At 50.9% G+C, this 22,073-nt stretch overlaps 1 protein-coding gene across 2 annotated transcripts in view; it reads left to right on the top strand.

Annotated features, from left to right (window-relative positions):
• The window catches only part of SIRPA (signal regulatory protein alpha), a 43,954-nt gene that overhangs the window by 14,197 nt on the left and 7,684 nt on the right, over positions 1-22,073 (top strand). For both annotated transcript variants that reach the window (XM_012804178.2, XM_023512188.1), the window contains 5 exons: positions 5,705-6,055; positions 11,317-11,634; positions 12,216-12,548; positions 14,780-14,893; positions 18,131-18,155. In XM_012804178.2, coding sequence (XP_012659632.1) covers positions 5,705-6,055; positions 11,317-11,634; positions 12,216-12,548; positions 14,780-14,893; positions 18,131-18,155 — 1,141 coding nt within the window. The remainder of the gene's footprint in view (positions 1-5,704; positions 6,056-11,316; positions 11,635-12,215; positions 12,549-14,779; positions 14,894-18,130; positions 18,156-22,073) is intronic.

Raw genomic sequence — 22,073 nt, 5'->3', positions numbered from 1 at the left:
GTTGTGCACTCCTACACTCATCCTGCGTGTGCACTGTCTCCACACTCAGCGTTTGTGTCCACGTGTTGTCTTGTGCCCTCCTGCTCTCATCCTGCTTGTGCACTGTCTCCACACTCAGCACGTTTGTGTCCACGTGTTGTCTTGTGCACTCCTGCACTCATCTTACACATGCACTGTCTCCACACTCTAGCACACTTGTGTGCAGGTGTCTATTTGCATACTCCTGTACTGCACACAGGGTTAAGTCACAAGCTGGAAGATACTGGAGGCAGCACCTGATTACTGCATGTGTGAGTGATGAATCGTAGCCCCTGAGGATATCAGATAATGATCGTAGTTAGGGAAGGGGAGCCAGATGTCACGTAGCCACCTTAGAATGCTGAGCCCCAGGCACTGCCAGAGCTCCAGCCAGAGCCTCCTAGCCCCTAGGACTCCTTGAGTTTGTAGAGACCAGAGGGGTGGCCTCCAGCTCAAGCCTGTGGTTCCTGATCTGGTGGCCTACTGTAATGGCACTGAGCACCTGCCTGGGTGACCGGCTCTGGAGAAATGTATGCGTCAGCTTCATTCTATCCACCCAGATGAAGGAGGGCTCAGGAGGAATCACACCGAGAGATCGCCGTGGCCCTGCCTCCCTCCCGCAAGCTTCAGTTCTAACTTGATTTGTTTTTTCCATTAGAACAGCATCTCTGCTTATTTTTTCACTTCTTATGAAAATTGTTTTCATCTTTTCTTAATCTCAAAAGCCACACATGAACATTCTTTTTAAAAAGCGAAGATATTTTTCTAAGCCAGGCGATTAGCTCTCAGCCCCTAGCTTACCACATCTCTGAGTGGCATTTGACACAGGTGGTCGCACCCTCCATGGCCAATTCAAGGAAGAGAAAGGCGACAGTGGGGCAGCGGGGGGGGGGTCAGAGATGGAGTCAGAGCCGTCAGCAGTAGCTGCTTAGCCAGGGGGTTGTGTTCATTCCGAGTGTAATCATTGGAGTGGTTTCCCATCACGGTCTGTCTTCATCCCTACCATGCAGACTCCTTTCCACAGGGCTAAGCTCAGGGCCTGGCACATAGGAGGAGCCAGTAATTCATTACTGACCGCCCTGTGCTGTGGACTCCCCTTGTCCACTGTGGACACAAGTGCCTCTTATAACAAAGAAACAGTTTCCACCTTACCATGCACTGTGCTGACTCCTCCCCTTAGAAAACTTATTCACATGTTTTGTCGTATTACTTTTACTTTTTTTCCCAAAGCAATAAATGTCCACTGCAAAAAAGACTTCAATATATGCAGTATATTACTTAATGATAAATAAGAAAGCGTGCCCACCCCATCCCACCCCAGTCCTGATGTCACACAACACAACATTGTGGTGTTTATCTTACCATCCTAGATCTTTTCCTCTAGACATGCAATTGGTCAGTCAATCAGCAGATATTTTTTGAGCATCTATTCTGTGCCAACCGCAGTATTAGGAGCTGGGGAAATAGCAGTGACCAAAACTGACAAAATCCCTGGAGGGGAGGTTCATTCAGGTAATACACATATATATAACATACACATTACATGTTCCATTTTTTTTTAAAACAAAATAAGATACTGTAAATATTCTTTAGTTTTCCTCCAGTTTAGAGAATCTGAAAAATACCCAAAATAGAAGGAGAAAAAAAGGAAAAAAAAACCCAACAGTTTTAGAGACAGGATCCAAAATGAGTTGCATTTTTATAGCTCTGTATAGTACCTTACAGTTTATATGTAGGTTTATTCTACAAAGTCAAGATCATATAGAAAAGTACAGTTTTCCTTCATCTTTTTTTCTTGAACAAGAAACGCAAAAAAAAAAAAAAAAAAAGCAAAATTCCATGTAGCTCTACCACTTAAAATTAATCATTGCTAATCCTTAACGTCACTTTTCCCCCCCAAAACTGGAAGTTTGGGATCACACTGAATGTATAACTCAGCAGCTGACTCTGACCTTGTCACGTCTTTCCGTTGTAATTCCACACCATCATTTTCATGGCTGTAGATTTGGCTGTTAAGTAGATTTGCCATAGTGGGGCAGCCCATCTCGTTTCCTTGGATGTTAGTGTGTTTTCAATTTTTCATTTTTATAACAACACTTAGATGAATAAAGCAAAATGTTAGCAATATCCTTAGTTATCTGAAGGTATGACTTCGCATTGTTTTTCTTCACTCGCATTTTAACTACAGGAAAATGTTGATTGCAGTTACCTTTGATGGCATTATATGAGATTACTTTGTTTTTATACTTTTTTGTTTTCTCTAAATGCCTTGCAATGAACAGGTTTTATTTGTATAACCACAATATTATTTAAAATCGCGCCATGAAAACGTCTATATTACCATGGCTTTTATGGTAATGGCTTGTTATGCCTGCCTCTAATTCCTCGTAGGGGATAGCCCATAACTCACTTAACCATCCCCTATCATTGGCCATTTGGGTTTTTTTCCAACTTTGGAAAGATCATTATGCAGGAAACTACACTATGTGGGGTTCTGTCCTCGTGGAGCAGCCTAGCAAAGGCTGGCGAACAGATTTCACACCTTTGGTTCATCCTGCCAAACTGCTTTCCCGAGAGGATGTTCCAATTTCCACTCCCACCAGCAGTGCGTGGGAACAGCTGCCCTCGGCTCCCAGAGATGGCTCAAGCCCCTAGACAGCCTTGCTCTGCCAGGAGGGAAAGAGAGAGGAGGAAGTGGTTTGGTCAGTGGTGCCAGCATGATGACCCTAGGCCCAGAACTGCAGGACAGATTTTTAACGAGCTGGTTTCCCAGAACAGAACCTGCAGAGAAAAAGAAAAGCAAGCAAGCAAGGAAAAAACTCTCTGCTGGAAAAAACACACACATACACAGATTAAAATAATATTTGGCACTTACGTCGCACTTTTAAAATTCTTCAAACGCTTTATAAACACTAGCTAATTAATTAAGCTGCCTAAATCTGGCTGCATTTGGTGGAGAGAGCTTGAGAGGAGCTTAAAAAAAAAACAAAAAACGGGGGAGCCAGCCCTGCACAACTCCAGATTTTATTGTCGCCTGCCCGGGGTGTGATTACAGGCCTCCGGCTGCACCACAAGAATAGCCCTGCTCCAACATGCTGCACGCCTGACTCCGCAGCGCTCCTGCACTCCCCTCCCTCGCCGACTGCTGACTCACAGCCCTGGTGGTGATATTGATAAGGATAATAATAACTGCTGGCTGGGCTCCGTCCTGGGCTCCGGGCCCTCACCCTCTCCTGCGTGTGTCAATAGTAGCTCCATTTAACAGATGGAGAAAGGGACTCAGAGAGGGATGTGCCCAGGGTCACGGAGCATCTAGAATCCTTCCTTTATTCATTCATTGCGTTCACTCGGCAAGTCCTATTTGAGGAACCAGTGTATGCCTGGCACTGTCCTAGGCAGGGGGTTGGGAAAAGTCCCTTCTGGATCCTACATCCTAGTATTGGGACTATGACAATTCAGAGAAAATCAAATATAGAAGTGATACAGCTATGTGATAATAATAGGATAGGAATTGAAATTTAAGGAGCACATACGTGGTGGTCATACAACTATGTCACAGTCCTCAGGACTGTGCTGCGCATGGACGCTAGAACCCCACGTGGTGGAATGGGGGCCCAGGGAGGCTGAGTACTGAGCTGCCTAAGAGGGGAGTCGTGCTTTTGCCCAGGCCTACTGGCCCCAGCACCTCTGCTTCTTCTAAGTGGCATTTCCAGTTCATCCAGTCTCCCATGCTGAAATGCTCACCCATCGGGAATGTTCCTGGCCCAGTGCTGCCTCTGGGTGTCTACCTGCCCCTGTGGGCCTCCCTTATACTTGGCCACAAGCCCCAACACTCTTGTCCTGGCTGATGCTGGCCAAGCCCCTATCCCTCGTGGGCTCTGGTTCTTCCCCATCCCCTGTGCCGTGGGGATCAGACACATTCTGGTAATCTGAGACTGGCCCCAAGGGTGACCTCTGGCTGGAGGCAGAGCTAGGTGATACTGGAAAGGAGGGAAGAGGCACTACAAGCCCAGATGGCCCTGAGTGGGCCACCTTGAGGGCAGGCCTGGGTCCGTGAGCCTCTCTTTCCTTGGGTGTTCCACCCCTGCCAGCAGGGTGGTGCCAGGCCTTGGCATAGTGGACAGATTCACCAGGAGAGCCAGAGGGGCTGCTCATGGCGTCTGCTGCAACCCTGTCCGATGTACAAGGCAGAGGTGGCCCAGGGCACAGCAGGACACAGGCACACCGGGGGTCAGTGGAAAGCTCATCCCCGGCCCTGGGTTGCTGCAATCTGCATACCAGGCAGATGCCTCTTCCCTGTCTGTCCCACAGCCTTCTCCCCAGCTCTGTCTCTCTCACTCTGTCTCTACCTTTGTGTGTATGTGTTTCTCTAAGGTCGTTATGATCTGCCTTTCTTTCTTGTCCCCTGTACCTCCTGTCCCCTGTGTTCTGGAGCAGGGCCCTGGCTGTGCCTTGCTCTGAGCTGTTCTTGCTTGGCTCCTGCCTGTTGGTGGCCTGTTTCACAACCTCCTCCTGCCTGTCACCTTCCTGGCGGTGCCCTCCTCTCCATTCTCCATCTCTCTACCTGGGATCCCTGTCTCATGTGCCCCTGTGGTCTCTGATTTGGGGCTTGGGTCCCTACCCATAGCTGACCTGTCAGACTATTTCCAGCTGCCCAGCCAAGAGCCTTTGAGGCCTGGGCTGGAGCCAGCCCTGGTGTGTCCTGTGTGCTCCGCATCATCCAGTGGGGGCCTGGCCCACAGGAGCATCAGTGAGGGGCAGTGGGACTGAGTTTTGAGCACCAGCCCCCTCCCCATTTATTCACATTTGTGTAGTAACAGCAGCTCCCCATGCCCAGCTCCGTGCTAAGTGATCTCATTTTCCTTTCAGAACAAAGCAGAGGCCTGGGGGTCTTCTGCCCACCTTATAGATAAGGCCGTAGCAAGCCAGGTTTCAAACCAGATCTGATGACTCCAAAGACCAGATGCCACTTTTTGACACTGTCCTTGCCTGGCCTAGGCTTGTTTGGACCTCCCGGAGATCCTCAAAGTGGGGTCCTAGTAACACTTTGCAGATGAGGAAACCAAGCCTGAGAACAACAGTAAAGGGCTCTGCTCAAAGGACAGGTGTCACACTTGGACAGCATGTGGCAGTTGTTACAAACACCTGTACGAGCACCCGCTGGGTCGTGTCACTCATCTGTGTGATGCCCCAGGGTCACAGCTGTAAGCCATTGAGCAGGGCCTAAACCACGTTCTCCTGCCTTACTGCTGCTGAGCTCAGTGCCCCCACTCAGGGTCTACTTTCTGCTCTGAGACAGAATCCGGGGGCTTGTAGAGTCCCCCACCCTCAGCTCCTGTCTCTGAGCCTTTGCCAGACTGTCCCTGTGAGAAACACCAGCCTCTTCCTCTTGATAAATTCAGATTGGAATCCTAGGGCCCAGCTCAGATTTGACTCTTCCATAGAGGGCTTGGGTACCCATGCTTTGCGGTGTCACTCAGCCCTCCTTGCCTCAGTTTCCTCATTTGTAGCACATCTGCTGTTATAGGAGGGTTGAGAGGGTTGAATGAGGTGACACAAGCAGAGGGCTGCACTTAACGGCCTCTCAGGGTGTTCTCCAGACAGTGGCAATAGTTGCTGACGAACGCTTGAGAAAACGTGCAGGGTCACACAGGTGGATAAACAACTGCTCTGTGTTTCCCTCCAGGGGTGACAGGAGAAGAGCTGCAGGTGATTCAGCCCGACAGGTCGGTGTCAGTCGCCGCTGGAGAGTCGGCCACTCTGCGCTGTACCATCACTGCCCAGGTCCCCGTGGGGCCCATCAATTGGTTCAAGGGGACTGGGCGAGACCGAGAATTGATCTACAGTCACAAAGTCCACTCCCCCCGGGTAACAAATATCTCAGATAACACAAAGAGAGAGAACGTGGACTTTTCCATCCGCATCAGTAATATCACCCCAGCAGACGCCGGCACCTACTACTGTGTGAAGTTCCGGAGAGCAACTCCTGAAAATGTGGAGTTTAAGTCTGGACCAGGCACTGAAGTGTCTGTGAGTGGTGAGTGCAGTGGGGACCTCCTCTGTCCCCTGGGGTGGGATGATAAGTCAGTAACAATGTTCTCTATGCTGAGCAAAATATCTGGTGTGAAGGGCCTCATTTTCATGATTTGATGTCACCTTCTCTATACAGCAGGAAAGTTGAGGCCTGTAGATGTCATGTTACTTTCTCCAGGCTCCACAGCTGGTAAACAGCAGGAAAGTCTGCACCCCCGGCCTACCTGGCTTCCCAGCCCTGGCCTTTACCTGCCTGCCCAGCCCTTTGGTCCCACTGATGGGGGAACTGGCAGATTAAATGACGTGCCCAGCTGCAGGCCAGCGCTGACCTGCTGCCCCTAGAGAGCACTTTCCCCTCCAGGATGCCAAATCTCCCTTATGCAGCAGGCACCCATTGAGAACCTACTGTGTGCTGGCTCCACCCTGGGTGCTATGGAAACAGCAGTGAACATACAGGCAGCACTCTGCCCCCAGGAAGCTCAAGTTCTCCTACCTTCCAAGGAGAAGAAGTCTGTCCAGGGCAGGGAAGGGATCGACGTGTTTTCCTTTATTTTGTCTTCAGGCGCATCCCACTGGGAAGATTCCTAAGAGGCACAAGTTCACTGTTTAATATGATGGCCATGGTGGGAGGTTGGGTGTATGCTGAGGGTCTGTGCGGAAAACTTATGTGTTTCAGGGACTGAGGCAGTCACAAAAGGCTCCAGGCAGAGCTAGGTCAACTCAGAATGCCCCTCACTCCAGGAAAGAGTTCCCCCATGGGGGTGACTTAGAGGTCCCCCAGTGGAAAGCAGCAAAGAGGTTCATTTTGGATTTTTTGCCTAAGAATTGGGATCTCCTTCTGTCCCAGTATCCTGGCCATCAGCACAGGAAGGACCTTCAGGCCACCCCCCTTTACAAATGGGGAACCTGAGGGCAAAAGATGTAAGGGCCTTGCATAGGATCACATGGCAATTAGTGGCAAGACTGAGACCAGAACCCAGATCTGATTCCAGGCAGGCTCCATGCAGGAGCCGGGTGCATCATAGGTGCCAGATAAAAGCTCCTAGAGCAGAACCACTGAGCAGGGAGCCAGCACTTCTCCTTCTCATCACATTCCCAAAGGTTGCAGGATCCACAACCCCATTTAAAACCTGAGTTCCATTGTTGTTTGGAAAACCTCTCCAAAACTTAAGCTTTATCGTTCCATATAGAGATTCCATATCAGGAAATAGAGAGCTGCCCACTTGTTTGACAGTTGCAAAATATTCCATCATGTGGAAATACCAAAATTTACATGATAGTCTTCAATGGATGGATATTTGCGTTGTTCCCATCCCTGAGCTAAGGCCATGCTGCATGGATGAGTTGTTACGTGCACTGTCCTGCACGGCATAGGTGGAAGATGCCCACCAGAAATGGCATCTCCAGTCAGAGGACATGAGTATTTTAATTTATGTGGCTGTTGTAAACATTTCATCCTAGATGTTACAGCATTCAAGTTCCCTGCAACCCTGGGCATAGGCAGGGAAGGTGGCTTTTTCTGACTTTGCAGATATTACAGTCAGAGACAATATAGTCCCCAGATGGCACATCCATGCCCAGGCCATCCCAGCAAGGAAGTGGCTCAGGTGTGACTCAGGCCTGCTGGCTTCTGGTGGAGGCTCACTCCCCTAGGCCTTGCCCTCGGCCTAAATGATGCCCTGGTGAGACAGGTAGGAGGTGGGGCAGGGGCCAGAGGTGGCAGCTGTGCCAGGTGCTGCCTCCTCATCCCGCCACTTTCTCCTGTAACCAGTGCTGTCAGAGAGAGGCCATCTGCTGCTCCTTTATTGATGGGGACACTGAGACTCAGTGAGGGGTCCTGACCTGAGAGCAGAGGGGAGCCAAGGTTTCAACCCTACATTTTACCCACAGCCCCTGTCCTTGCAGTACCAGCTACACTGCTGGTTGCAATGTGGATATGTGCTCCACCCTTCTCCTTCTAAGCTCCTGCGCTATTCAGTTCCACAGCAATAAGCACCAAAACCAGACACAGTCCTGTGAAGGTTGGAGGGGCTACTTTACATGGCCGGTTCCTGCAGGACCCGGCTCCACACCAGGGAAGTACTCGAGGCTCCTTCCCTGAGCAGCATTCAGGGACAGGGTCACCCTAGGCTGCTAGACACCAAGGAGGAGGAGATGTGGCGCCCCTGTGAGCAGGAGTTGAGTTCTTCCCTCAGCTGTCAGGAGCCCCTGTCTTCTGTTCCTGGCTGCCGGGTAATCAGGCCTAGGCCCCCCCTGGGTGGGGGAGGCTGTCCCTAGAGGTGCTTCAAGCTGAGAATCTCAGAGGAAGAAAGGAGGGGGTGCCAGTGTCAGAACACTTGCTCTGCTGACAGACATGAAAGCTTGAGGGGCACAGGAAATGCCCACTGGGACACATGGGGGACAAGAAGATAATGTGGTCATTCCAGCCTCAGTTTTCTTACCTGTAAAATGGTGACAATCAAGGACTTCTTTAAGAGAGTGGAAAGGATTTGAAATCACCTAGCACATTGTAGGCACCCTCAGTTCTAGGTGTTCATTCAAGATTGTGTGACCTTGGGCAATACAGTTCCTTTTGCCAAGCCTCAGTTTCCCTATATGTATAATGTGGACGATTGCACCAAACCCTCCAGGGTGTTCTTAAGACACAGTGAGCCTGGGGAGAGAAGAGACTCAGTAAATGATGGGTTGTCATCAAGGTTGTGGGTCTTGGGCAGGTCTCAGCTTCCCTTGAGTCCGTGGTTTCCCATCTGTGAAGTGGTGATGGTCATGGCCACCCTTGAGGGTGCTGTGAGGACAGCAGGGGACTTGTGTAGAGCCCCAGGTGGTGCTGTCGGGGTTAGTATGAGCATCTGTGGCACTATGGTTAGGAGAGCAGAGATAGGAGCCCCATTGCCTGGGCCACACCCCAGCTCTGCTACCTCCCAGCCTGTGGCCTCAGATAAGCCCCCACACCACAGTAGGCCTATGTCCTCACTTGTGGGTGACAACATCAGCCCCACAGAGCAGGGGCAGGAACTAAAGGAGTCAAATGTACAAAGTGCTCAGTGCAGGACTCAGACCATGTGCAGTGCATGTGCCAGGGCCATAGACAGAGTAGGGCCCTTCCCCTCTAGGCCTCAGAGCAAATGGGATGGAGTGGGGGCTCTCACCTGCCACTGCTCTGTAGGGTTACCTAGGAACCTTTGGTAAACCCAGTTCTACCTAGGAATGCCAATTTAATTGGTCTGGCAGGGCCTGGTCACCTGAAGTTCTTAATAATCCAAAGATTGTAACACACAGGGCAAAGAGGCCCTGAGTCACAGAGGGTAAGTTGGGTACCCCTGTTCCTAAAAAAGGTGTTTCTCTGTGGTGTCAGGTGAAAGAACAGCATTTTTGGGTTTGGGGACTTCAGAGCAGCCTGTGCTGTCACTCTTTGGAGGTTACAGGCCTAGCCATGCTCTCAGGAGGATAGCCCGGACTAAAGTCCTACTCAGACCCAGCCTCAGTGCTGGGGACCTTCCCATCTTAGACATGCCTGTGTCTACACAGGCTCTGAAATCCCAGCACATCCTCAGGATTCAGCCCCAGAACTCCTGCTGCCTTGACACACCAAGATGTCACTGAGGACCCTGTTCTCAGTTCCCTTCCCAAATATTTCCAGCTGGAGGGAGGCACCGGGAATCTTGTCTGTGTTTTGAACCCCATTTACCAAACCTGTTTCCTGAGAGTTGTTCAAGAGAAGAGGAGAAACTGGTCACTGGGTAGTTTCTGCTCCTGTCACCCTTTGGGTTTTCATGGCGCTGCAGGGGGTCAGGATTTGAGACTTTTCCTGGTGTTTCTCCTCTGCTATGTTCTGCTCCCTAAAGAATAAATGTGTAGTTTCAGGACCAGTGGTGCCCAGACCTCACGATAACAGTGGTGGGTGTTGTTTATTAAGCACCTACTGCATGCCAGGCTCTGTGTGTCCACTCGCCCTCACTCACCTTACCAGGGTGGGGATTTTATCCACTTTGGGCCCTTGGTCATCTAGTTCCTCTCTGAGCCTCATCCTATAAAGGGACTCACTGAGGACCCCTCCCAGGGATGGGGGATCCCAGAGCTGAGGGCACAGAGGGCAGGTAGTGTCAGGCTGAGGAGCCCTCAATAATGGGGGCTAATTACAGCTTCCTGTCCCTTTAGGGACATCTGGGCTGCTTGTTTTGATGAGGTGACTTCTTCAAGTGACACCCTCCTTACTGTGCCCTCTAAATGTTGATGAGTGTTAGGGAGCCAGTTAATGTCCACAAATGCAAATATGTGTGATATTCACTTCCTGAGTTAGGTACAGGGAATAATCAACAATTTGGAGACTCAGGCCCCATCCATGGGGAGAACCTGCCCAGTTCTAATGTACCCAGGATGTGCCTCTGCCTGCTTATGTTTCTTGGGTCTGGGTGGGTCTCTTGTTATTAATTAACAGTTAAGAAATTAAACACCTTTGGCTTTCTCTGCAGTGAGTAGTCTTTGTTTTCCAACTGAAACTGACCCAAGAAAACTGCAGATTTAGAAAATTATCCCTCTGCCCTCTCCCTTTCAAATTTAGGACTTGACACAGATTATATCTTCCTGGAATATTTGTGGAAAGAATGAAAAATAGGGACTAAATTCATAACTACCTTATGGGAGAGCTCTGGATATGTGTAAAGTCTGGGTTAAAGGTAGATCTGTGGTTACACTTGTGAAGCATCTTCTCTGTTTGATCCAAAGCAAAACTGTTTTCATTGCCTCATTGAACCTTTCCTGCACCCAGGGCTGGAGAAATGCTGCTGTCCCATTTCACAGATGAGGAGCTGGATGTGCCAGGCCACCCCTTTTGTGGGCTGTTCAGCCTGGTGCCAGCTCTCAGGGTAGTGCCACATTGTCATCTGTTCCCTGCATTGACTTCTATAAACAGTCTCTCTGGGGTTGGCAAGGTGTAGGGGAGGCCGGCTAGGAACAGTTAATACCAAGAGACCAATCAGCAATTTTGTCCTTGTGCTGAGATGGGGGTGGGGGTCGTGGAATCACCCTGTGCAGAGAGAATTCATGCTGGGCCCTGCCCCCTACTCGCTATCTGACCTCAGGCTGGTCTCTCACCTTTCGGAGACTTTGTGTCCTGTTCTGTCAAGTGAAGATAGGGAAGCCACCTCCCAGGGTTATCACAGGATTAAAAAATAATGTCTGTGAAGGTCCTTGACAGGGTCACATGCCTATCATTAGTGATGGTCATTGCAATCACATCTTCTGTTTATAAATGCTCCTTTTTAGCCAAACCCTCTGTCCCTATGGTATTGGGTCCTCCGGCAAGGGCCACAGCTGAGCAGACGGTGACCTTCACCTGTGAATCCCATGGCTTCTCCCCCCGAAACATCACCCTGAAGTGGTTTAAAAATGGGAACGAGCTCTCAAACGTCCAGACCACCGTGGACCCCACAAGAGAAAAGGCCTCCTACAGTGTACACAGCACAGCCAGGGTGGCGCTGGACCCCGGAGACGTCCACTCTCAGGTCATCTGTGAGGTGGCCCACATCACCTTGCAGGGGATCCCTCTCCGTGGGACTGCCAACTTGTCTGACACCATCCGAGGTAGAGGAGCCCACACCCAGCCCAAGCCCAGCCCTAGCCATGGAGCCTCCTCCTCCCCCCAGCTTTTGCCCCAGGGCTTAAACTGCCTGGAATCTAATTCCTAACTGTTCCGTTTACCTACCTTGTGCCTATGTGTGCCACTCTCATTCTCTCATTCTGATGGCACCTGCCAGGTGAACACCCACCATGTGCCAAGCACCTTGCCTGGTAGTTTATTTCACTAATAGCATCTGTAGTTAACTGAGCACCTGCTGGGAGCCACGCCCCATGTGCTTGGCAGTTTCACCTGTTTTGCTGCAGTTATTAGATTCTGACTGTACCCCAGGGATGGTGCTTGTTGATTTCAGTCATTATTCCCCTGAAAGGTGCTACCTCTCATTAAACACCCACTGTGTGCCTGGCATTGAACTTAGTACTTTCACTCATATCCAAAGAGTGCCCTCAATGTTTAAGCACCTACTGCATGCCTATCACTGTCTGGTGACACCCTTGCCCTGGTTGGGGAAGCTAAGTTATTCAGCCCATCCTTTGTGCCCTGGCCTGAGTCATGAGGTCAGAGCTTCTGCCCTGTGCTGTTTCAGTTCCGCCTACCTTGGAGGTTACCCAGCAGCCCACGATGGCGGGGAACCAGGTGAACGTCACCTGCCAGGTGGAGAGGTTCTACCCAGAGAAACTACTGCTGACCTGGTTGGAAAATGGAAATGTGTCCCGAACAGAAACAGCCTTGACCCCCGTAAAGAACAAGGATGGGACCTACAGCTGCACCAGCTGGCTCCTGGTGAACTCCTCTGCCCACAGGGACGCTGTGGTGCTCACCTGCCAGGTGGAGCATGACGGACAGCCACCGGTCAACAGAAACCATACCGTGGTGTTCTCTCCCCACCCGAAGGAGCAGGGCCCAGATGCCACCACTGGTGAGGCCTCCACTGTAGCCGACCCAGATCTTTTTAAATGTTATCTCAATTTTGTCCTTTTTTTTTTAATGTTAAAAGAAGTCTGTGTGCTTATTATAGAATAATCTAGAAGTCTGTAAACATAAAGCAGAATTTTAAAGTCAGCTCAATTCCTTGAAATCCCATAATCTACCATTTACCACTGGTAGGAGTCTGGTGCACATGTTGGTGTACCTTTCGATGTGAATATATATTACGTGAGGAAAGAAGGGCGGGAGGGAGATCACCTGTTCACCATGTCCCACCTTTTGCCTTCTTTACCTGACAGTCGTTACACCCCTGTTCCTAGTCAGCCCACCTCTCTTCCCCACTCTTTCTGGCATGCCATTGGGAGTCTGCCCCACTGGGAGTGGGGGTGGGGCAGTCAGGGTGTTGACAGCTTGTCTCAGGTGCAGACAGTGCTGCGATGCGGGCCGGAATGGTGGCTCATGGCTGTAATCGCAGCACTTTGGGAGGCCAAGATGGGGGAATCGCATAAAACAAGGAATTTGAGACTAGCCTGGGAAACATAGCAAAATTCTGCCTCTACCAAAATTTTTTAAAATTAGTCGGCATGGTGGCGCATGCCCCTATTCCCAGCTACTCAGGAGGCTGAGGCAGTGGGATCACTTTGAGCCCAAGAGTTCAAGGTTGAAGTGAGCAATGACCATGCCACCACACTCTACCCTATCTCAAGGAACAACTACAGAAATATTGTAATTGACATCTTTGTAAGTATTTCACCCCACATGCACGTGTTTCTGGGGCACCATTTCCCAAGGAGCATTTCTAGACCAAAGCGCACACTCATTTACATAATCACATACTGAGTAACACTGCCTCTCTCCTGAGAGAGCCCGATGATGTCCAGGTATCATTCACTCAGCCCCCTTCAATGGGGCATCCTGGGTCTGGGGCATCTCTGCTTTTTTGAAATGGCAGCCCCTAGTTGGCATGGCAGTGCTGCCATTGAATTTTTCATCACCTGTCCTCAATGTGGCTGGTACTTTGTATGTAAGTAGAAACCCTTGAGTGGGTTTGGACAGAGGGCATTTCTTCCCTTTATGCCCCCTTGGGGAGACTCTAAAGAAGCCTTTGGGCTGTGTCTAAGGGGCCTTTACTCCATCAGTGTGGATATTTCTCAGGTACACTGCATCAGGGACAGGATATGTGGACTTGTAGTCTGGCTCTGTCATTGGCTTGCTGTGTGACTTTGGGTACGTTAGTGCCCCTCTCTGGGCCTCTGCCTGTTCATGGCATTGTTTCAGAGATGAGCTTTTGACCCCTCAGCTCTCAGTCTCAGCTGGTTGTGCCATGACTGCCTTGTTCAGCATCATCTCTTCAGGGCCTGGCACACGGAGACACTCAGTACATAGTTTCCAAGAGGATGGAAACATGAGCTGGCCAGTTAGTTGGTAGATGGCTAGTTAGTTGGTGGTTCAGTGAGTTAGGTAATCCTCAGAGCTATTTAATGAGGTGGATATTACTGTTGGCCCCAATAAAAGAAGAGGAAGCCAGGGTGTCAGGGAGGTTTAACTGACATGTCCCAGGTCACACACCTACTTAGGGGCACTGATGTGAACCCGTGCTGATGCCCCTGACTGACACTGTGCTGTAGTCCAGGCCCCCGCCTGTGTCTCTGCCTCCATTTGTAAGCATTCTGGTTCAGAGCTCCTAAGCTGGCTCCGAAGCTCAGCGTGCATAGCCTGGGTCCAGGGCACAGACCAGAGGTCAACCCCTGAGGTCAACCCCAGAGCCTGGCGTCCAGCCAGCATGTCCACCACTCCTCACTGTCGCTTCTTGTCCCACCCCTATCTGCATCCCAATAAGCACACCCAGTTGCTTATTCAGAGTTTCCGATGGATCTTTGCTGCCCTTGTAGCCATTTTGTGGTTCACGCCAGATGAGAAGTACCAAGTTTCTCTTGCTCAGAAAAGAGATTTCTGCTCACATCCAGCAGCCTCTGTGGCTGTCAGCAGCAAGTATTTTCCCTCCTGGCACCTCAGGGTGGCTTTTGTGCTGCTCACGGACGGCCATCAGGGGCAAGGGTGCGCAGACCTATGAACGTGCCCATGTGGCTCCAGCCCTCTGAGGGGCCCAGCCAGATGTTCTCAGTTAATGATGCCTGCTCAGTGGTGGAAAGGAGCGGAGGGCTTTGGTTTTCTTTGTTCTTACTCTGCACACGTGAAGTCACTGTTCCCTGTGGTCTCCAGACGTGCCTGCCAGGAAAGACTGGAGCATCTATCTCGTGGTGAGCATCGTGTGTGCCTTGCTGGTGGCTCTGGCGATTGCAGCCCTCTACCTCTTCCGGATCAGACAAAATAAAGGTGAGCACCTTCCCTTCCTTCTCCCTAACCATTTACCTCTTGACTGTCCTGCTCAGGGGGAGAGGCCACTAGGAGCCTAGGCCTACAACAGCTTAAACCATAAGGACCTCAGTGACTTCCAGTAGCAAGAAGAGCAGGGGTAGCAGTGCTGGGGCTGGGGCAGCAGCTTTACCACGTTTGAGTCTGCTGGGTCACTGCTTGGCCTGTCTCTGTGGTTCTAAGATAGTCATTGCTGCCCCATGAGGACATGGGGCCAGTACTCAGAGGGGAAGCAAGGAGCTGCCAGGGTGGCAAGAAGGAGGCTGGGGACTCTGCTCACCTGTCTCGGGGAAGAAACTGTCTTCCCCAGGAGCCACCCGGAAGCTTCAGCTCCCTCTTACACACCCAGGTTGTATGCCCAGCCCTGGACGGGAGGCTGGAGGGAAAGGAGGTGGTAACACAATCTCCCTCCAAGGAGTACAGCTTCTGTGGTTGGTATTGTGTGCGAGCTCAGAAACATGAGCTACCTCTCTGGAAAGTCCCCCTCGCAGGGGCAAGGTGTGCGTAACCTTTGACTGCCCAGCATAACACTTTTCAAACCCAGGGCGGACATCCCCTCCTTGGTATGCACATCGTGTGTGTCTCTGTGTGCACCAGGCAGGGTGGTGGGTGCTGCGGCGAGGATTCTGACTTTGAAGTCAAACAAACCAGGGTTCTGGACCCATGATATATACTCTAAACAATTAGTTTGGCTTCCATGGGCCTCAGTTCCTCATCTATAAAATGGGTTTAGCAGCACCCATCTCGGAGAATAGATGTGAGACCCAAATAAGCTCACGTGAAATAGCAGGTCTGATAACATTCTAGACCCTCAGTAAATATATATTCCCTTTCCTGCTCTTGGAGGAGATAATTTTAGGCTGGTATTTCTGAAACCTTTTTTACTATAAGAGATAGAAATACATTTCATGTTTCAACCCATCACACACACACACACACACACATGCCTACATTTATGTATAAAATTGAAGCTCTGGTATTTTCCTTTTCATCACACTCTATTCTGTTTTCTATTAAAAGTGCTGCTTGTGAGCCGCTATGAGCCACAGCCTGCAAAGTCCTCTCCCGACCTGTCCTAATACAGCCACATGCCCCGCTGAGCTTAGACAGGCATGTCACGCATCAGCCACACATCCTTCTGTGCTGCCTCCACCTCTGCCCCCAAGTTTCCCTCCATCCCAGGCTGGCTGCAAGGACTCTGCTGGGAGTTGCTGGCCCTAGCTGCCATCCGGGAGGGCTAGAGAATGTGTCACTGGGAGATCTACCTGATGGTTTCCCTAAAGTACTTAAAGAGCCCTCTGCAGGAAGGACCCCTCCTTGGGTAGGGAGTCAGATCCCTTGTTCCCCAAGGGTGACAAGCCAGCTTGTGGGGTGGAGCATTCATGGTGGCCATTAGTGAGCTCCCAGCCATCCTTTCTGAGGCTCAGCTTCGGGTGCCATGCCAGGCTGCTGGCACACATGCGCTCACTACTGTGGGCTTAGGTGCTACAGAGGGAGGAGTGAGTTTCCGAGAGCGGCCCATGCTTGTGAGGGCCCGCCCCCCACCCCCAGCCTGAGTGGCAGGTCTCTGTGCAAGCACAGGCTCCAGTGACAGGGACAGCTAGCACTCACTCAGCAATTCCAGCATGCCAGGCTCTACTCACAGGGATTTACCTGTAGTAACAGTCAGTCCTCACTACAGGGTTCATGGGGGATATTACTGACCCTATTTTACAGATGAGGAGACTGAGGCTTGAAAATGTTATAAAGCTGGGTGGCACCTGTGGCTCAAAAGGGTAGGGCACCGGTCCCATATGCACCGACCCCCATATGGGTCCCAAACCCAGCCCCGGCCAAAATTTAAAAAAAATAAAAGTTATAAAGCTTGCTCAGGGTCTGACAGCCAGTATGTGGTATACTCAAATCCAGACAGCACATCCAGGGCCACTCTGCACACCACCTCCCTCTACCCTAATCAGACACCCTTTTTTCCTCCCTGGGCCCTGGAGGGGTCCTCCTGTCTTCTACCTCTCAGGACATACAGTGCAGTGTCCCAATTTTAGCTCCACACTTAGCAGCTGTGTGAGCCAAGCTCACACCAAAATCCCTTTGGTATAAATTGAAGGCAATAGGGGTCCTGTCCCTGGATCCCAGAGGCAACTTATGTCCCACACTCTAAACCAAGCATCCTCAAACTACAGCCCGCGGGTGACATGTGGCACACTGAGGACATTTATCCTGCCCGCCGGGTGTTTTTGCTGCTGCTGCCTGTCCTGCTTAGCAGCTGACTTGTCCTGGGGCACGCAGTCTGGCCCTCCAACAGTCTGAGGGACAGTGAACCGGCCCCCTGTTTAAAAAGCTTGAGGACCCTTGCTCTATACCCTTGTCAGCCTCTACTCAGATGTCACACACAGAGCTGCAGCATCCTGGCTGGCCCCAGCCCACCCGAAGACCCAGTGCCTGCCCAGACATTGAGCATTAACCTGACAGTGAGAATCCTTGCGCCTCGGCAGCCTCCTGCCCATTACGGCTGGCATGGCTGGCGTTGCTTTTTAATTACAACTTCAAAGCAAAATGGGAGTCAGTGGCTGCTGAACCCTGGAGGCGTCTCTGTGGGTTGCCCGGTATCACTGGTTTAAAACCTCTGAAGCAGACCAACACTCTTTCCCCCCAAGAGCCTTTTTTGAAAGTGTTGACACATAGGTAAATGGTTGCTTAGCCCAATCCTGGAAGTTACAAAAGCTCAGAGAGAGCAAGTGACCCACCTATGGTCACACAGTAAATGATTTAGTGGCAGACCTGGGGTTCATAGGTGACACCCGACTCACACCCCTATTAGAGTCTGTTTTGTAGCAGTACAGGTCCCAGACTGGACCTGGGTGTGCTGGAGGAACTCCACTGAGGTTTGTGGTTGAATGGAGGTGAGGCCCAGGCAGAGACAGGGCAGTGGGCCCCTCCCAGGCTGAAGGCTGCTTTTGGATCTTGGTTATTCCCAGAAGTCAGAAAGCAAGAAGGCCTGGCCTACCCCTCTTAGGCTTCCTCCATGGGAGAGAGTGGACCACCCCACTGCATGGGTGTGGGGGTTTCCTGTGGTTCCCAGGATTTGATTTCAGTAATTGCTCCCCCATCCCTGCAGGCAAACTTTTGCCCCCAAATAAGTTACATAAGAAAACTATGTTTATACTTAAATGACTGGCTTTTGTTTGTTTTCTCTTTCAGCCAAGGGTTCCACTTCTTCTACAAGGTAAGTGTATCACTGACCCAGAACTCTCTGGTAGTTATTATTGGGCTGTTTGACAACCCCCACTCCAATACTGCAGCATGTATGTAATCCACGCCCACTGACCCTCACTCCTGCGCCAGTCAGTGTTTCTATTTCTTTTGAAGCCATCTCAGGCCAGGTCTGTTTTTAATCACTGTCCCAGAGGAGGGGGTCTCGGCACACAGAGGCACTGATTTCTTGCCTGCTGTATGCAGACAGCGAAGCCCTTATCTAGTCCCTCGTGGTCTGTGCTCACAGACATCCTGTCCACGCCTCAGATGCGTGCTCCCCAGATCCAAGTTGTATACTTTGCCGTTTCCTTTGTTTAGTAAATATTTGTGATTACCTCAGTCTGGCATGGCCCAGGGAGAGCCGAGTGAGTAGGACAGAGTCTGTACCTTCCGAAGCTCACATCTGGTCAGGGCAGCAGTGACATTACGTCTCAGCCGGTATGTTAGTTTGTTGATCCGTGTTTACAGTGGTAAGTTGCTGAGCTCCTACTGTGTGCCAGCTCCGCTCTGGGTCAGCTGGTGGTACAGCAGTGAGCAAGATCAGCCCAGGCCTTCATGGGACTCAGGCACCAGTGAGGGAAGCAGCCAACAAGCAGGGAACAATCCATAACGTCACATGGATGTCAGGTGGTGACATCTCCTACATAGCAAGGGGAAGGAGGGGAATGGCAGGGGGTGGTTCTGACAGGCAGAGGAAGGGGCCGCCCCTAAAGAGGAGGTATGTATGAGCAGGGACCTGAGGCTAGGGGCTGTGAGGGGAGGAGCATACTGGGCAAGAGAGCAGGCAGTGCAAAGGCCCTGGGGTAGGATGTGCACCAAGGAACAGAAGAGGCCTTGTGCTCAGGGCCAGACAGAAGGAGGGAAGGGCAAGAGAAAGGTCAGGGAAATACAGATCCTTGGTCCCTTCACAAAAGCCCAGGCAGCCAGGTATGTCACGAATCTTTTAGCAAAAAGGCTTTTTCAGCTTTCAGGAAGAGCTCTGATCTTCATCCCCAGCAGAGCAGGAGGTAGTACCCCAGACTGCCATGTAAATGTACCTGCGTGAAACAGGTGGGCATCCATGCTAAGGGTGATGAATAGATAAAACTGTAAGTAGCTTCGTGGTGGTTCAGGTCAGGTTTTGCCACCAAATGGGTTATGTCTCTCTCTTGACCTCTTTTAGACCTCTCTGGATTTCAGAATTGCAGAGCAGGGGCTGGGAATCTGGAGTGGGGCCAGTGGTCTGGGGCCTGTGGCTATTAGAAGGACTCAGGCTGGCTTGGCGCCTGTAGCTTAGAGGTTAGGGTGCCAGCCACATACACCAAGGCAGGCAGGTTCGAACCTGACCTGGGCCTGCATATGATAACTGCAACAAACAAAATAGCTGGGCATTGTGGTAGGCACCTGTAGTCCCAGCTACGTGGGAGGCTGAGGCAAGAGAATCACTTAAGCCCAAGAATTACAGGTTGCTGTGAGCTGTGACACCATGGGACTCTACCCAGGGAACATAGTGAGACTCTGTCTCAAAAAAAAGGACTCAGGCTTTTGCCTGCACTGGGATGATGAGCCACAGTATATACGTAATCTGACTTTTGTTTATAAGTGTCACCCTGGCTACGTGTGGAGCCCAGGCAATAGGAGGTGATGGTGGAGGCGGAGAGGCCTGTATGGAGACTATTGCAGCTGTCTAAGCGGGAGAGGATGGTAGCCTGGGCCCAGGTGGTGGAGTGGACTGAGAGATATTCAGATTCTGGATGTCTTTTGAAGGTAGAGCCAAGAGGACTTGCAGATGGATTAGATTTAAAGTCAAGGATGATCTCAAGGTTGGGGGCAATGCAGTGCTGTGTCCTGAGCCGGGGTGCACAAGTGATGGGTATAGTGATGTTATAAATATGATGCAAAGTGGTTGCACATAGCAGGAGCATCTCTCCTGCCCAAGGGGGCTCTGGGAGGCATCGGGCACCCCCCTTCTGTCCATCAGTCTGCTCTAAGCCCTGCCTAGCCTCCCAGCCCCCTCCTCCCCTGCACACACAGAGCCACGTCCCCTGCAGGATGAGGTTCTTCACTGCCTCCCAGGGAGATGTGTTTTCCTGTAGTCATGCCCATGCCCATCACACTCCCACACCTAGCAAACTCTTCCAAGGGTAAAATTCATTTTTATCCCTTGCCAAAAAGCTTTCCATGGCTCCTTGGGGCCCTCAAGATAAAGTCCAGATGCCTCTATTTGGATCACAGTTTCACTTCTGGCCACCCCTGTCCTTGCATGTGGCAGGTCAGCCACACTGTGCTCCTTTCCCTCCTCCCAATCTCTGGGCCGTCATCTCCTTCCTCCTCGCCCTCAAGCACTGGCCTCTCCCCAGCCCTGTTCACTTGCCACCCAGGACATGTGAGAATTGCACTCCCTGAAATTGCACGACATGGTAGCTAGAGTGGGCACTGTTCTCCTGGGCACCCCGTGCCCTGCCTGTGAGCCCAACAAGGGCATCACCTCAGGGTCGGGGGCTTCTTGTGAGCCTTCTGTTGCCCCTGCATTGACACCAGCATGTCCAAGGTGTCTCTGCACCTGTCCCATTTTAGAAACCACCCCTCTTAGGGCAGGGCAGGGACTGTGTCCCTCATGTTCACTGCTAGTAGCTGCTGAACTTGGCACTGTGTCTAGATTAGGTGCTCAGTAAATGTTTGTGGAATGAACAAAAGAATGAATGAATAAATCCCACCCCAGACTGCAACAGCATTCCCCAATTTCTTCCTTCACTGAATCCCTGAAATGCTTCCTTTCAGTGGCTACATAGCCCCAAATCCAGAAGGCTCTCTCTTTCTCTTTTTTGTCCTGTTTTTGTTGCTGTCATTTTTTTTTTAACACTTCTCCTGACTGCCCAATTAGACAATGAGTTCCAAAGAGAAGAATGTTGTCAGTAATAATAATGACAGCAGGAGCCACCGTTTATTGAGCACTTACTGTACTCCTGGCACCCTCTGTGCCTTTGCATATGTCAGCCCATTTGTGATTTTAACTACGGCAAAATCCCTGCAGTTTATTTACTCTCTCTTCTTTACAGAACGGTGGTTCTCAAACTGGAGTGTGCAGCAGATTCCCCGGAGGGCTTGTTAAGGGATTACTAGGCCCCATAGGCCCCACCCCCTGTGTCTCTCCTTCGGAATTTGTATTTTTAACAAGTTCTCAGGTGGCGCTGATGCTGCTATTGTTAAAGCCACACTTTGAGAACCTCTGTGCTGGGAGGTTATCATATTATTGTCCCTCTCCTGTGGTGGGAGAAACCGAGGCTCAGGGAAGTGCCCCAGGTCCCACAGCTAGTAAATTCGGGAATGACGACCCCAGCTCCGATTTCTCTGGCTGGTGCTCGTCCCCACTGCTCACAGCAAGTGCTTCTTGCTACCTATTTCTTCTTCCCCAGAGAAGCCAACCGTTTTCTGCCTGTTTTTTATTTTTCCAGTGTGAGCCTACCAAGGGAGCCATGAGATCACTTGCTCCCTTTCATCTCTCTAAACCAAAGCAACAGCTAGTGAGTGGCAATGGTGGTTTCCCACGCAGCGGCCGGCTTCAGCTTTGGCTTGCTGGGATCAGACGCTTTCCAGAGGACGTTGGTGCGGGTAACCACCGGGCAGCTCAGGGAGGCTGCGAGGGGGGAGGCTGCCGCTTTGAGCTCAAAGGCTGTTCAGGTTGCAGGGCCGCTGGAGGGATTGGCTCCTTCTAACTCTCTGGGTTAGGAATGTACAGGCAGAACATTGTCTGTAATCTTCCCCAGCTCAGACAAGAGAAAAATGTGTCTCTGCTCCCTTAATTGGGCACTGGGGTTCATTCTGTCGGCCATTTGTTCACATGTCAGACATTCACCGCATTTATTCTCGGAATATTTAGGGCTTCCCTGATTCTTTCATTTATTCATCT

The sequence above is a fragment of the Otolemur garnettii genome, unplaced genomic scaffold (assembly GCF_000181295.1).
Source record: "Otolemur garnettii isolate 467f Iridium unplaced genomic scaffold, OtoGar3 scaffold00025, whole genome shotgun sequence".
NCBI classification, from domain to species: domain Eukaryota; kingdom Metazoa; phylum Chordata; class Mammalia; order Primates; family Galagidae; genus Otolemur; species Otolemur garnettii.
Note: the sequence above shows the minus strand (reverse complement) of the source record. Positions and strands in the feature narration are given on the sequence as shown.